Here is a 15,970-nt window from a genome sequence, read left to right as displayed (position 1 = left end):
CCCGTGAGAATTCCACGGGATCGCTGTGGTGGACGTGGTGGACGTGGTCCTTATTGCGCTGCGTGGCCGTCGGCTCTCATTGGCTCGTTGTGTTCAGTCCTCCGCCACCTTAGTTTTCTCTTTGGTGGTTCTGTCCATCACTGAGTGGATGCGGAGTGGGCTGTTACTGCAGAACCATCCATCTCTCATCTGTCAGCTTTCGCTCCGTGCATTTTGATGGTCTCACTGGGCGTGTAAATGTTTATAATTGTTTATCTTCTTGCTGTTTTATTGTGTCCTGTCTCTTAACTGTTTTTGATTTAAAATGTTTTGTCTGGTGTTGGTGTAACCAACTCTGCTTCCTTTTGGTCACTAGTTCCATGGGACCTTATTCCATCCTGTCACTTTCAAACTGTTAAGTGTCTTTGGATTTTGAGCCTCTGGTACACAGCGTCCAGTTGGATCACGTGGTTTTATCCATTCTGCCGATCTCTTTCGACTGGAGAGTTTAATCCATTTATATTTAAAGTAATTACTGGAGAGGGGAGACTTCTGTCTTTGTGCTATTTGTTTTCTATCTGCCTTTTGGCTTTTTGTCCTCCATTTCTTGCTTTATTGTCTTCTTTCGTGTTGATGTTTTTGTGGCGATATTTATGACATTCAGTTTAAATTCCTTTATCATTTCCTTTTGTGTATATTCTATAGCTATTTTCTTTGCGGTTACCATGGGGATTACATTTAACATCCTAAAGTTACAGCACTAATTTGCTTTACACCAGCTTAACTTCATTAACAAACTCAGATCCTTTACAGGTCCATCCCCATCCTTTTTGTCACAAAATTACCTCACGTATCGTATACCCAAAAAACATAAGCCAAGTTTAAAAAATCTTTAAAATGATGCAGAAGACAAGATCGGAGCTACAAATCAAAGCTGCAGAATGCTACCTTTTACACTAGTTGTTTTCTTGAATGCACGTCTCCTGTCACGTAGAGAGCGGAAAGCATTGTTACATTGTTTAATACCACCAGCACTTACAACTGCCCGTGTATTTGCTGTTATTGAAACCCTTATTTATACACTTCTGTTTACCTGTCTGGTCTCGTGTGAGCATCTCTTGCAGGGCATGCCTAATGTCACAAACTCCCTCAGCTTTTCTTATCTGGGAATGTCTTAATTTCTCCTCCTTTTCAAAGGACAGGTTTACTGGACATAGGATTCTCGGTTAAGAGGTTTTTTTGTTTTTTTTTTTTTCTTTTAGCACTTCGAATATATCAGACCTCTGTCTTCTGGCCTCCAAAGTTTCTGGTGAGAAATCTGATGATATTCCTGGCATATCTTATATGTGATGATTCACCTCTGCTGCTTTCAGGATCTTATCTTTGGCTTTTGAGAGTTTGATTATAATGTGTCTCGGTGGGTCTCCGAGTTTATCTGGAGTTTATTGAGCTTCCTGGATATTTATATTCATGTTTTCATCAGATTTGAGACGTTTTCAGCCATTATTTCTCCAGATAATCTGCTCCTCCTCCCGTCCTCTGGGACGCGTGTGTTCATTTGATGGTGTCCAACAGGGCAGGGCCTTAGGCTCTGTTCCCTTTTTTCCAGGCTTGTCTTTCTGTTCCTCACACTCAACTTCCACTGTCCTATCTTCTACCTGTTCAGACTCACCTTTGAATCCTTCTAGTGAACTTTTTTTTTTCTTTTCCGCTCCAGAAATTTTTTTTGGTTTCTATTATATCTTTATTAATATATGTTTTGTTCTACATCACCCTTTATTTCTTTAAACATCTTTAAAAACAGCGATCTTAAAAAGTCTTTGCTACTGTGTCTTTCAGGGACATTTTCTGATGTTTTTTCCCTTTGAAATGTTCCTGTTTTTGTATGGCTTGTGATTTTTTTGTTGAACACTGGACATTTGAATCTGATAATGTAATAACTCTGAAAATCGGATCGTCTCCCTTCCCCAGGGTTTGTTGGGGTTTTTCGTTTTTTCAGTTTTTGATGGTTGTAGGCTGCATCTGTGCAGACGGTCAGCCTGACGTGTAAACTCGCGGTCCTCCCCAGTCCTTGCTGAGCCTCTCCCTGGGCATGCACGGACACTTTCTAATTTGCCCCGTATGTGCAGTTATTTTTGAATGCACTTGTCTTTACTGTCTCGCTCCCCCAAGGGGACAAAGTGAAAAATGAAGGGGGCTGGAGGAGAGCGTACCAGACCGATGCTTCGCCCCCTGGCTGTCACATGCGGCTTCAGCGGGGAGGGCTTGCGGCAGGGCAGAGGCGGGGCTAACAGTGGCAGCCTTGCCGTTGGGTCTACATCTGTCATGAGTTACAGCATACTGTATTCAGGGCATAAGAGTCCTTTTTGCCCACCCACCCTGATCCCTGCAAGCTGGTGTGAGCTGCCCCAGGAATGTAGGCTGGGCCAGGCCTTCATAATCTAAGTTGCCTTCTTTTAAAAAAATAAAACCTTATGTTTAGTGTAGTCGGTATTTTTTATTTGTTGCTTGCATAGTAGTAAGAGCATGCTTTCTGGGTTAGCTGGAGGCCATGCAAAATTGTTTTCATTAGTTGGGGGTGTGTGTGGGCAGGGGGGAATGACTGGCCGTGCTCAAAAAGCAGCTGCAAACACACTTTGGGAGTTGACCAAAAGGCAGTGTGAGGCGCTTGCCTGTTCATTTAAATAAAAGCATAGGACTTCCCCCAAAATACGCACCCAGGCTTAGCGACGATGTGCCCTTTATGAAAGGAAGGCCAGCCTGCACAGTGCCAGCTACTCCTTATGCCGTGGCTGGGACACAGGCGCTGGCTTGTCAGCGGACTCTGCTCAACTGCAAATACAAAGCCCGACCCGCCTCACAGAATGTTTTACTGAAACTGTGCTTATGGTTTGCATACTATCTCCAAATTCCAACCCAGAAACACTAATTTTTGCACCCGATAATTACAGTAACCTCCGCAGTAAACAGTAACTTCAGCTGGTCAGTCATCTGTCAGAATGAAATGTAACGGCAGACGTCCACCTACTTTCAAAAACGTGTTTATTTGAAATAAACGAGCTCCGTTCACAGCTCCTGTGCTCCATTTTCCGAAAGCGCAGCCGCCCTGTCCTTGACACACGGTTCTTGTTTTTTTCATGGTAGTTATTTTAGAGGGATGACAGTTTTTCTTCCCACCCCCCCCAAACACCCCACACCCATCTCACGCCAACGCGGAGGGCCAAGTTCGAACGCAAAGCGGCTGTCGTGGGTTCTCCGCCTCTAAGTAGTAGAGCTCAGCCTGAGGACACGGACGTGAGAACACAATGTCTCCAGGGACGAAGAAGGGCACTTTTGGTTTCCTGAACAGGGCGGGCATGCTCGAGACGACCAGAAGCCGTCGCCAAGTGGCCAGAACCCACTCGACGCTTTCGTTCGGGGGCCGTCGCTCTCCCGGGGCACCGCCGGCACCCCGGCTTGCCGGCTGCGCTCCCAGGCTCCCGGGGCCCTCGGCGAATGTTTGCAGGATGGACGGTGAGGGATGAGGGGTGCTGACGAAGGAGTCGAGGGCGGCCACCAGGCAACGGTGGCACATCACCATCCCCAAAATGCCACCATGCCGCTGCCCGCAGCCCAGCGTCCTGTGGCTCTGTCAGGCTTTTGGGCCGAGCTAGAGAAAGGCCGGGGGGCGATCCAGAGATGACGGGAGCGTAACGCTGTCTTTGTGCTTCCAAGATCCATGAGGGGTTACAGGGCGAGATGCAGCCCGGCTACGACACAGCCTCGGGGCACTGGACGTTCAGCGGGGCAGAAATCAAGGACAAAATGCTTTTCAAAAGCAGACACGTCACAGACGCGACACCGTGGCTGGTGGCCGTTTGTGCCCCCCAGGGAACGACTGCTCTGATCGGGCCCACCTGGTCGCCTGCCAGACCCCAAGCCAAGTCCCACCTGGTCGCCTGCCAGACCCCAAGCCAAGTAACACTTTCCCGTATTTTATGCCTTGAGAATCACCAAATTTGGGGGCAAAATACACTTTCCCGTGGCTGAAAGGCTGTGCCTAGTAGTTATGGATAAGAATTTTCATCGTCTACCAAGCACAGACGTGCAGCAGCTTACGGACGACCAGGCGCCCGATGTCCCCCCTTCCATCTGAGAAAGGGCTAACCTCCGCAGGCGCGCAGTTCAGACACTGACGCTCTATTTCTAGATCCTATGGAAAATTAAAGGGGTTTGTAGGTTTTTTTTCCAAGATACTCAACAAAATGTAAAATCCACTCCTGGGGCGCGCAAGCATAAAACACTCCCCACCGCCAAAATGAAAGTGGTTCCCGCTGGTGCGTCACTGATCACGGCCGCCCAGGAGGGCGTCGTCAAACCCGCCTGCACAGCCAAACCAGTTCTAAGCTGCAGAGGTGTCAAACGGGACCTGCCGCCTAAAGAAAGACCCCCGGGGGCTCGAGTCAGCCGGATGCCGGACTCCAGATGCTGACGCCCCCATGTCGGGTGCATCTCCTCCAGGAAATGGAAGGGACACCAACCATGGCAGTGGGAGCACAGGGCTGCGGGCTCACGACCGGCGACCTCACGCGGCGCTGCGTGACCCGCGTGGGCCACCTATGTGAGTCTCACGCATCGCGGCCCTCCACACGACTGGACTCGCACGTCACCTGCGAATGCTCCCATTAGCAGCAAAATAAACATCAGTAACCTGCCGGAAACACTTCCCAGGAGGTACTCATGGAAAAAGAGAACAACACAGGGGCAGAGCGGAAGTCCCCGCCACGCGCACAGCGACGCTTGTCGCCTCCGCCACGGCGGTGCTGAGCAGGGGCTGGAAGCGGATCTGCACACCGCGAGCTCGAGAAGAACCTGAAGAGTCACTGTTCTTAAAGAAAGTTAACGTCGAAAAGCACGTCCACTTCACATGCTATGTTTCCTGGCAAAGTGATACACGCTCTTCAAGGGGAATCGGAACCATGACTCTGGACATTTGAAAAAAGTAGAAAAGGGGAGGAAAAAGCTAAAAATTGCCAGGATCCCTCCAAAAAGCCTGAAAAAACTGCATCTTGCTCATCTATGAGATTGTCGTGAGGTTCCCTTTTTTCTAAGATACGCAACTTGCACGGACAGCACCAGATGGAACCGCTCCCATCCCGCCGGGCGAGTGCTGGGTCGGAGCTCCAACCGCGAACACGAAGAAGAAATAAACGAGCTACTGAAAAGCTGTCGTAGTGAGCTGGACAGGCGGGGTCAGAAGCGTGCGTGTAACTGTCGCACGTGGCTTCGACCATCACTGACTTTGGGATTACGCAACCTTCCTCTCCAAGGTGCAGGACTAGAAAACGCGGGGCGCAAAGGGGGGGTTGGGGCGCGGAGCTTTTGACTTCCATTGCAGAAAAAAGCAACACCACAGGACGATGGCATGGATGTGCGCGTCCGGCTGGGAACTTGTTTTTTTCTCCAGAAATCTTTCACAGGCGTTAACTCCTCTAACGTTTCAAAATCCCAAGGGGCTTGGCTAGCAAATTCAGAAGAAAAAATTTTTTTAGTGGTGACTGGCTTTCCAGCTGTCTGATCTGCCACCTCTTGGGGACATATCCAAGAGCTGAGACGGTTTGTGGTACACACATCTTTGCAGATCTAAGGGTAGTGAAAGACTTCATTCCTACTTCTAGAAATGTCTGTCTGTGGCAGCAGGAGAAATGAGTCTCTGGCGGGCCACCTTCCTCTGTAAGCCTCTGACACACATCCATCCTCGACTAGCTGAGTAGATACCTGAGAAACTTTAGTGTGAAAATATTGCCCTTTACGGAGACTGGGAGATGGGCCAAAGTGCAGAAAGCCACAGTTTTCTCTCGGTTTGTTTCATCGTTAGTGTCACGGTTTTTAGGACTCCTGGTTGCCACGTGACAATCCGCAGTGAGGACAAATCCTGCTCAGATGAAACCCAAGTCAAATACTTAATTCATCCTTCCACAGAGCACACCAATGACAGCTTAACTGGTACACGGGTTTCAAAACCCCAGTGTCCAACAAAAGTCGTTAAGAATTCTCTAGAAAGAAATATGTACACTCGCTAAAGGAGCTGTCCAGGGTGTCGGCTATAATTTTTCCAGTTAGCTTGGTATCGATGCTTTGCCTATGGCTGTTATTTGGTTCAAGGGCAGAATAAGGCGACGCTTGTAACAATTTGCAATTGAATTCTGCGCACACGCCAGCACACGCACACATACGCACACACACACACAGGCACGTGACCTGAAAAATACAAAAAAAGCATAGAGGGCTTTGGTGGGAAAGAAGGGGTTCTGAATAAATAAACGTCTTTACGGGCGCATCGCTGGGGGTGCGGAGGCCTCACTGAGGCTTCTGAGAGGGCCGTGCAGAGGTTGGCATGCTTGCAGGTAGCTTTTTGGAGGGTTTCTCAGCAGACTGCCTGCCGCCAGGAGACGAGGGTGCTCCGGTGTCGAGCTGGGGCGCCCGGGACTTGCGACTGGACAGCAGGGAGTGCCTAGCAGAAGCGGGGTCCCTGGGGGCGAGCTGTTCTTTGCCAGGGGCGCCTGCATTTGGCTGCGGGCGACCCGGAGGCTGGGGGCCTTTCTCTGCCTTGCCGTCCCCCGCATCCCGGCCGGCCTTCTTGGAGAGCAAGGTTGTCTTGCCCAGATCGGTGGACCGCCGCGCCTCCTTCTGCCGCAAGGCCGACCTGAAGAAGGACAGCCCCTTCTCGTCCGACTTGCTGTCCCTCTTCAGAGCGGCCTTCGCGCTCGGGCCCGGGGAGCGCAGGCTGGCCATGGACGAGCTCCGGACGTGCCTGCCGTTGCCGCGGCCCTCCCCCGCCCGGGCCGGGCCCGCCCGCGGGGAGCCGGGTTTGGAGCCGGAGGGGGCACCGGCCCTGTCGGAGAGCAGGCTGTGCCTGGAGCCCTCCCTGCTCAGCGCCCTGTCGCCAGTCCTGCCCTTCCCGGCCGGGAAGGCGGCCCTCGGGGCCGGGGCCGGGCCTCTCCTGGCAGCCGTGGATGAAGCAGTGTGAGTGAGTGCAGGAGCTGGCTTCGGCTTCTGGGGCGAAGGACAGGGCGCGGGGCCCTGGGCTTTGGGGGAGGACTCCTTCCTGGGGCGGCCGGGGGCCGAGGAAGAGTGCCGCCCGCTGGCCCTGGAAGAGTCGGCTCTGGTTCGGGAGCGGGACGGCTTTCCAGAACCTTCTGCAGGAACGGGAGAGGAAGGGGACGTACTGGAGAGAGAGGACTCCTGGCTCGCCAAGACGGACCTGCCCTTCCGCGAGCTTCCGCCCGACTCGGCTGTGCCTCTGGAGTTAGGGGGCTTCTGGGAGGTGCCCTCTGGTCTCCTCGAGAGCGAGCCCGGGTGGCCGGAGGCCCTCGCCTCTCTGACTGGAGAGCTGTCCACGGAGTCGCTCTGGTCCACGTAGGCAATCTGGTTATTGTTGTCGAACGGATCCGAGTCGGGGGGCAAGCGGTCCCCTGGTGCTGAGCTTCTGCCCTGCGCGTCTCTGCGCCCAGCGTCCAACCTGCGGGCCTCCGGCTCGTCTCTGAACACGCTCTCCATGACGGCCAGCGGGGCCCGGCCCGGAGCCTTGTGCTCCCGCCGGCTGCGACTGTCACCCGCTTCCTGGTAGCTGCCCGAAAGGTTCCTCAAGCTACCGAAGCAGGAGACGGAGACCTTGTCGTCCGCCGCCTCCCCGATCTTCTCCAGGGTGGAGGCGGAGCTGTGGACGGGCGAGTCGCCCGAGAAGCGGGAAGGGGAGCTGGAGCGCATGTGCAGCTTGGCAGACAGGGACCAAGACGGTCTGATGCAGTTTTCACTGACGGCCAGGGGGCTGGTGACAGAAGACCTGGATGACAAGCTCTGCCGCTGGACGCTTCTCACAAACGGTCGAGTGGAGAAACCTCCTGAAAGCAGCAGAGAGAAAGTCGTCACACTACACCGAGGCGTCCCAGTGTCACCCTAAGACGGAAGCAGCATGACTTTCGGAGCCAACGCGTCTGGGGTCAAGGCGCGGCCATGGGGCATCAACTCTTCTGAGCCCAGTTCCCTTACCTGGAATGTAGGGGCACCCTAATGGGGACCGGCACACCATCTCGTCACCTCCTCGTCCTACATCAGGGGTCAGCGGCCTTTTCCCACACAGGCCCGGACGATAAACGTTTCAGGCTTTGCGGGCAGCACAGTAAGGAACGGGCGGGCGCGGCCGCGTTCTGATAAAGCCTCACTGAAGGTAAAGGCGGGGGCCGTCCTCGGCCTGTGGGCTGCAGTGTGCTGACCCTGTGCTCACAGGGTTACTGAGAATTAAATAAACGTTTTACAAGCCCTGCGCCCAGCACGGCACCTGGCACCCCGCAGATGCTCAACCGTGAGCTACTGACCCAGCCTCTTCACCTAAGGACACCTGGGGCTCACGTGAGTGATGTCCTCACCCGAGACAACGCACATAACGAGGGACAGAACTAATGTCGCAGCCGAAGTGCTGGCCCCACGCTCAGTGCCACAGGCAGGCTGGCCCGTAACCACCGACTATGGGATCCGTGGAAGGAACAGAGACGATACAGTCCTGTCCTGAGGGACGCAGAGAAGACAGTCACGACGAGAGCAACGTGACTCCTGTGTCGAGTGACGTGAAACTGCCAGAGGAAGTGATCCACGCCAAGGAGGCCGTCCGCGCCTCTCTGGCTGGGACCCGGAGCCGGGATCCGCCCCGTGGGGAAAGGTGGGGGCGGCGTGAGGACGATGCTGAGGACGGCACCGACCCCCTGACAGCGCGGTCTGACAGCCGACCGGCCCGACCCGCGCCAGGCCTCAGCACTGCGACGGCCACGAACCCTCAGCTTAAAGACTGCGCTGGAAACGGCTCTGCCCATGCGAGCGAGGGCTCCCCGGCCGGCTCTCCATCCGAGGTCGGGAGCTGGAAAGCAGCTTAGCAAGCAGAGCCGGTACTCCGATTACGCACACCGAGAAGGAGCAGCCAGAGCCGGCGGGGCGGTGGCGCTGTTGGGGGTGAGGGACCACCCCCATCTCAGAAGCCGAAAGGGCTCTCGCCTCCCGGCCCTCGGATCTCAAGCCACCTGACCCTGCCCGCACCGCCTGGGGCATGTGTGAGAACCAAGGGCATGCCGCCACCGCTCAAGTGGTAAGTGACAGCAAAATAGAACGGAGTTCAGTTTTTATCAGATTTTCCGTTTTCACATTCTGACTATCTTCAGAATTCCCCAGAACTACCCTACGAAGAGGCAACAGTTTTTGTCCCAGATGCTTCCGTACTTAAAAGAACGTGCCACTGATCCTGCTAAGGAACAGAGCATGGCGGGAAGGTGAGAGGCTGAGTGAGGCCCAACGCTGCGACCCCGCACAGAGGCGCTGCGTCCCCTTGTGGCTACTTTGAAGATTCTAAAAAGCACTGAAGAAAACGTATCACTATCGCAGGGTTCAAGCTGCAGCCTCCACAGGAGACCGGGAATTGGACGACTGGGACAGGGAAAAGTCCCAGGTCACAGGAAAGCCGAAGCCCCCGGGTGTCACTACTTACGCCCATCACCCACAGCCCCGCTCCCTGTGGCCCCTCCACGCCCCCCTGCCGTCTTCTGAAGGACCCCGCCCCCGCTGTGTCCACGAGTCGGCACGCGGAAACCTGTCACCAAGAGCCACACTCACCATCATCTTCGCTCCTTTCCCCGGCCATCTCCACGGACTCGGACAGCGAGGCCAGGGACGTGCGTCTGGAGGACGCTGCGGAGGTGGCGCTGGCTGGCTTGCTCCCCGGGAGCCGGCTCACCCAGTGTTCGCACAGGGAGGAGCTCGTGGAGCCTGCGGAGGAGGGAGCGGGCACGAGCTGAGGCCGGCGCCCGGCCTCGAGGCCCGGAGCTCCCCGACCCCACGCCGCTCGCTCGAGGGCTCCTGCCCAGACGAAGCGCACAGGGCGGGCTCCCGCATGCGACCGGGGTGGACGCCTCGTAAGGAAGTCCGAGGCTTGAGGCTGGCGGAACGAAACGCAGACAGTCGCTCACGTTCACGTGTCCCACACACGCGTGCCCAGGTCTCAGGCCGGGCACGGATCTAGTGCTTGCAGTGACACTCCTGACCCAGAGAGAGCAAAGGGCAGCGGTGCGGGGCTCGTTCCGCAGCTCGCGTTTTACGGGCTCCTAACGCCGTTTTCACAATACACACACACTTACACACACACACACACACACGCAGCGTGCATGCGCTCACAGAACCCTGCGTCCAGGGGACGCCCCTGAACACGTGCTGCAGCAACGGAGGCCACTCCCGAAATGGAGCGCGTGAAGCAGCATGCGGCAGGCAGGCCTCGGGGGGCGCAACTTCCGAGCAGCCAGGCTCAGAGCGCCGGGGCGGGCCGGGGCTCCCCACTTCTGCTGAGGAAGTGAGTGGCCCCGGCAGACGGTGTGCAAGGCTGGGGTCTGACTCCCGCAGGGGCCACTCGCTTGAGCAAAGTTTCCTTGCAGCAGCTGCAAGCTTGCCCCTCACAAGCCTCAAGGAAATGGGGGCCCGTACCCCTGAAGGTGGGCACTCCCCACATCCCAGGCCTGCCACCCACTCTCAGACTCAACTCTGCACGAGGAAGCATGCGCCCTGTGTGGCTGCAGCCCGAGAGGGTGACCACGGAGCCCTGATTTATTAAACGGCAGACGAGGCCATCAAGCTAGCCCGAGCCACCTGCTGTCACTACAGCCTCCGAGCCTCCCCCTCACAGAACAGGCCGACTGTCCCGGGCAGAAAACCCACGTATGACGGTGCCTCACTCTTTACAAAAGGCCTTAATGCGCGTTTGCCCAATCCGGCACACACGACGACCCCACGAGGCAAGCAGCGTCACTGCACCATGTCACAGGTGACAGAGGCATGGCTTGGAGGGCCGAGCCCCAAGGTAAGACAACCGACGAGCAGCCAATCCGAGGGCTGGTTCCATCTCCACAGCTGCGTCCCCGCCACTGCGGGAGTGGCCCACCACACTGCTGCTCAGCTCGTCCACCCACAGGCAACGTCGCACCGCGAGCGGGCCAAGCCAGGCTCTACCCACCCCTCCGGAACATTCCACCTCCATCTCCTTGACTGCAATGATTTCGGTTTTCAGCTTAAATGCAAAGGTGAGAATTAATCCGATTGAACCGTCTGCGTCATGAGACCGTCTGGAAATGTTCTCTGTACATGAACTGCCTCCGTCTGCTCTGGAAGCCGCCGGCCTTACCCGCCACGGAGCTGTTGGCTGACCACGCCGGGATGGCCGTCCGCCTCTGGTAGAAGAGAATGTAGGCCGCCTGCGTGCACACCTCCTCCTCCGGCAGCTGCTGCACGTCGCTGTCGTCGAAGCAGTACCAGAGGCCGTCCACGGAGTTCTTACAGTAGGCTGCCAGAGAGAGTCGCTGTCAGCCCGGCCGCCCCACCGGCCTGCCCCGCCCACAGACGCCGTTCCTCCCGCCACTAATTCAAGACCTCTTTAAGGCTGTGCATAGTGACGCAGAAAGAGGTGAAGGCCAAACTCCACATCACGCCCAGGCGAAACGTGCAAAACTTTCCAAACTATTCCAAATGGGTAAAATTCTTTTTCCTCTCAAACACGATGTACTTATTTATTTAAACCAGTGGGTCTCGGGGCCCTTTCTGGTTGTCACGACTTGGGCAGGAGTGCCACCGGCACCTAGCGGGTAGAGGCCAGGGATGCCGCCAATACCCCATAGCAAAGAATTATCCGGCAAACTGCCAGCAAGCCCTGGTTCAGGCGTGTCCGACGCTTTAATGCTCATGCAGCACTCGCTATGAGACCTGTCGTATGATTATCCCCAGTTTACAGCGGCTCAAAAAGACTAACCAGCTTGCCCAGGTCACGTGCTGAAGGGCAGGGCCCGGGCCATCTCGGATGACCCAGTCCCGGCTCGCAGTGACACCCCTCCCGCCCTGCCCGCCTCGGGGCAGCATGGATGATGCCCGTGACAGTCCCCGGGAAACGGAGAACACCTGAGCTCAGGGAGGCACGTGGCCTTCTCTCTAGTGAAATTCTAAGCCCGGGAGCAAAACGAAGAGCTGAGGTGCCACCGAGAATAGCGACCGCATCACGAAGCCACGTCACCGTGGAAGGATGCATCAGAGTGTGATAAGCCCGACCCAGAAACGAGCATTCTTGTCACACCTTCTGAAAGTGCCCATTTACTGGGGAGAGAACGAGGGCGTGCTAGATTACTTCGCTGAACACTGGAAGAGGCTCCGTGTGGCCCCAGGGGCAGGCGTGGGGGTGACCCCGACGGGCCAACCGCTTTTGCAAGCATGGACCCTAAGAGATGGAAGGGACCCAGGACAGGAACGGCCACACTGGACAGGTCCCAGAAGGAAGGGCACAGTAAGAATCTGTGGGCGCGGGGGGGGCGGTCACTTGCAGCTGGGACTCGCCGGGACAGGAGGTGCGACAAGTGGACAGTGGAGATGGGCTGGCGGACGGCAGTCGTCCGGCCGTGCGGTCGGCCAGGCCTGGCGGAGAAAAGCGCTGAGGCGGCTGCTACTCTGAAGTGGGGGTCGGAGCAGGAGAGCAGGGTGACAGCACCCCCGCACTGCTTCCCCCCGTCGGGCTCGGAGGCTCACTAGTGGCGCACGGCACGCTGACAGACTGGTTCCCCCGTCTGTTTCTGAAGGCTCTGCTAGACCCGTGCTGCTCAAACTGGCTGCAGGCAGGGCCAGCCCGCGGCACAGACCGCACTGAGAAAAGCATCTGCAAACTGCACCGCAACCCGATTTTCACTGTATTTTCACAAAAGTATTGGTTCGCGAAGGACTGGAAATTTTTAAAATGAGACAGGTCCTCGATCGCAGTTTGTGAAGCCTGTGCCAGAACCGATGCAGGTGGCCACACACGGACCGTGTGACTGCAGCTCGAACCCGTGCGGCACAGAGAAGAGGCACGGCAAGCGCTCCAAATGAGCACCCGGACCCCAGGCCCCTCACGGAACAGCGCTTAGGGTTCCGGACGCGCTCTGCGCTGCAGCGGCCTGCCAGAAGCGGGGAACCGGGCTGAGGGACACGCCTGGGCTCCTCCGGGGCGGGCACGGCCACTCCGCCTCCCTGCTGTGCTCGCCAGGGGAGGGCAAGGTGACTTGCCTCAGGTCACGGAGCTGAGATGTGCCCAGACTGGCCCAGGCTCCCTGCGCTAGCTCGTGCTGCCTGAGGCCGCCGTGGCTCCCGGCACCTCCCTGAGTCTAGTCTACACGGACACACGACCTGGGGCACGGTCCTCGCTCCTCCACGCCTTCTTGCCAGAAACCGCAGGACCCGGCAGTGCCCTTCCCCGAGTAGCAGCGGGACCACACGGACGACGCGTCCTCTACCCAGGCTGAAGCCTGTGGGCACCAGGCGGGACACTGGCGAGGGCGCTGACCGGTGGAACCACACGGCCTTGCAGTCCCTTTCGGCTCCCAGGGTCTGTAAGTAAACCATTCCGTGAGTCGTCGTTAAGAACGCAGCTATGACTAGTAACGCCCCCAAAGCAGAAATCTAACTAGACACGTAACATTTATTATACAAGTGGGCCCCGTAAAACATAAACGTAAAATGTGCAAGACACAAAATATGGAAATTTAGTTAAAATCAAAACACCCAGCAAGATCTAAACATTTAATTAATATCTACGTCTGTCTGTGGTGGACTCAGAGGACCTCCCGGACGTCTGTCTCCTCTCTCCCGGAAAGTGCTTCCTAGGACAAGGACAGGTCATCCAACCGTTCCATGCCGAGACACACTCCAAGTGGGTCGTGCCCCTTCCAGCTAGCAGTTGCCTACAGCATCTCAATCCCGAAAGAACTTGAACCAAAAGGGTTTCGAGAGCAAAAGACTCGTGCATCCAGCCACCTTCCCGACCCCACCTCCTGGAGCAGAGAGCAGGTAAAGGAAGTGAGCCAGGCCGAGGAGGGGGCCCCACACGCTCGCTTTCGTGTTGATGGGGGCCTCAGGGGTAACTGCTAGGGGAGCATCAACAAACAGCCCACCCTCCTCTACCTCCCCTGTCCTTACGAGTCGCCAGCACCTGAGGATCTTGCCGCAAAAGCCACTGAATCGATGAAGAAAGAAAGGCCCTGAGCAGTACACGGGCCAAGTCCGGCGAGTGGGAGGAGGCAGAAAGCCCGCTCCTGGCCACCCGCACGGACGACAACTTAGAGGTGGCGCCCTCACATCAACCCCTGCACACGCAGATGTGCGAGCCGGAAGCCCCCGAGTCCACCCGCCTCCCAGGGTCCATGCGTCCCTGGGCCCAGCCGTCCCTCTTCTGATGCTCAATCTCAAACACAGAAAACGGGAACGCGCCCAACGACGGTCAAAGCGCAGGCGCTCACCACGGGGAAGGGCTGCAAGGCGACCGTCAGAGCGCCCGCCAGCGGCACAGGGGCTCGCGCCCCCGCGAGCCCGCCAGGTCCGGAAGCGGAGGGCTACTCCTGCCCCACGGGCGAGCACGTCCACAGCAAGCACAGCCCAGCGCCACCCCCGACACACTTGACTGCACTGTGCACAGATGCTGAGACCTGTCCCCTGCCAAAGTGCCTCCGATGTGACACGGCCCAGTGCCAGCTCCCTCGGGAGGCCCCGGTGGGCGTCTGCCTACACAGAACACACGGTGTCGTCGCCACAGGCAAAGCAATGGCCTGCACTTACGGAAGAACGCTGGAAGGAAACACCACACGCCAAAACGCTGCCCACGTAAACGGGACTGGGCCTTAAAAAGGAAGGACACTCTGACACACGACAGGACACGGGTGACTCTTACAGATATTACGCTAAGAGAAATAAGCCAGGCCTGGGGCAAACACCACATGAGCCCGGCCAGAGACACACCTAGAGGTCAATTCAGAGCGGAGAGTGGGGCAGAGGGCTTTGGGCGGGGGTGCAGGAGCTGGTGTCTGATGGGTGCGGAGGCTCAGTGTGGGAAGATGGAGAAAGTTCTGGAGATGGTGGGGCTGGCTGCCATGCAAAGGTGTGAACGTACTCAACGCCACTGACCCACACACTGAGGCATGGTCGGAATGCTAAGTGTTGCTATGTGCACTTTGTCACAGTCCTTCAAAAGCGGCGCCGTGGTCGTTTTTGAGGCCCAGCCCACTGTGTTGGCGGTGTACTTTCCGCCTCTCCCGAGTCTCTAAATTTCATGTGATGGACGCAGTTGCTTTAAAAATAAAAAAGTAAACTTAACCTTCATACAGAAGAAAAAGCCCTCCCAAGGCACTGTGAGGACACCACAAAGTGTTCCACTATCACCCCAAACACGGGAGAAGCCGGGGCCCTGCGGAAGCAGAGCGGGGCCGCGGCGGGGCTGGGAGCCAAGCGGGCCGGGCTCCTGTCTGCACGCCGCGCCCAGGGTCGGCCCGCGACCGCCGGCCGGCTCCGGCGAAGGAGGGAGAACCCCCGCTTCTCCGCCCTGGGACAGGCGCGGGTCGAAGGCAACACGACCCTGTCACATGCGCGACACGCGGCAGGGCGGCGAGCACGGCCCGGCCTCCCGCGCTGCGGACCTGTGTAGTGCCCCCCGTGCATGGTGCCGCGGTGGTTGCACACAGCATACAGGTCATAGACGCAGTCCTCGGGGTCGCGCCCGAGTCCGTACGGCCGTCGCCACGGAGACCAATGGGATGGCAAGCTCCAGCTGCTCTGGCTCCTCTTAACCACGTGCGGCGTCATGTCCAGGCCGGTCAAAGGGAACTTGACCATGTTCTGAAGTTTCACACGCCGGTCCCCCTCCTGTCGCGAGAAGGAAAACAAGCTTGAGGGTATTTTCATGAAAAGGGACAGTGAGTCAGGCTAGCGTGGCACGTGCACTGGAGCAGCCGCAGTGCTCTGAGCACCCAGCTCACGGCTCCCAGGACACACACGTGACAGGGCACAGACCAAGAGTTTAGCTGTCTGGATGAATAGGCCTAACGTCGCTACTGTAGCGATGGTCTGCGCGGAGGGGCGGTGAGCCTCTCTGGGCTTCCACACCTGTACGGATAAAGGCTGTTTCGGTTTCTGCCTT

At 57.0% G+C, this 15,970-nt stretch overlaps 1 protein-coding gene across 3 annotated transcripts in view; it reads right to left on the bottom strand.

Annotated features, from left to right (window-relative positions):
- Positions 1–3,003: 3,003 nt before the first annotated feature.
- Positions 3,004–15,970, bottom strand: part of USP31 (ubiquitin specific peptidase 31) — a 47,678-nt gene continuing 34,711 nt past the window's right edge. For 2 of the 3 annotated variants that reach the window (XM_039840229.1, XM_039840228.1), the window contains 4 exons: positions 15,471–15,696; positions 11,174–11,332; positions 9,619–9,771; positions 3,004–7,862 (listed from right to left, as the gene is read on the bottom strand). In XM_039840229.1, coding sequence (XP_039696163.1) covers positions 6,319–7,862; positions 9,619–9,771; positions 11,174–11,332; positions 15,471–15,696 — 2,082 coding nt within the window. In that variant the 3' untranslated portion in view covers positions 3,004–6,318. The remainder of the gene's footprint in view (positions 7,863–9,618; positions 9,772–11,173; positions 11,333–15,470; positions 15,697–15,970) is intronic. The other variant, XR_005648065.1, reaches the window with a different exon arrangement.

This window comes from Pteropus medius, unplaced genomic scaffold, assembly GCF_902729225.1.
Source record: "Pteropus medius unplaced genomic scaffold, Ma_sr-lr_union100, whole genome shotgun sequence".
Taxonomy (NCBI): Eukaryota; Metazoa; Chordata; class Mammalia; order Chiroptera; family Pteropodidae; genus Pteropus; species Pteropus medius.
The sequence above is the reverse complement of the archived record's forward strand: the minus strand, read 5'-3'. Positions and strand labels throughout refer to the sequence as shown.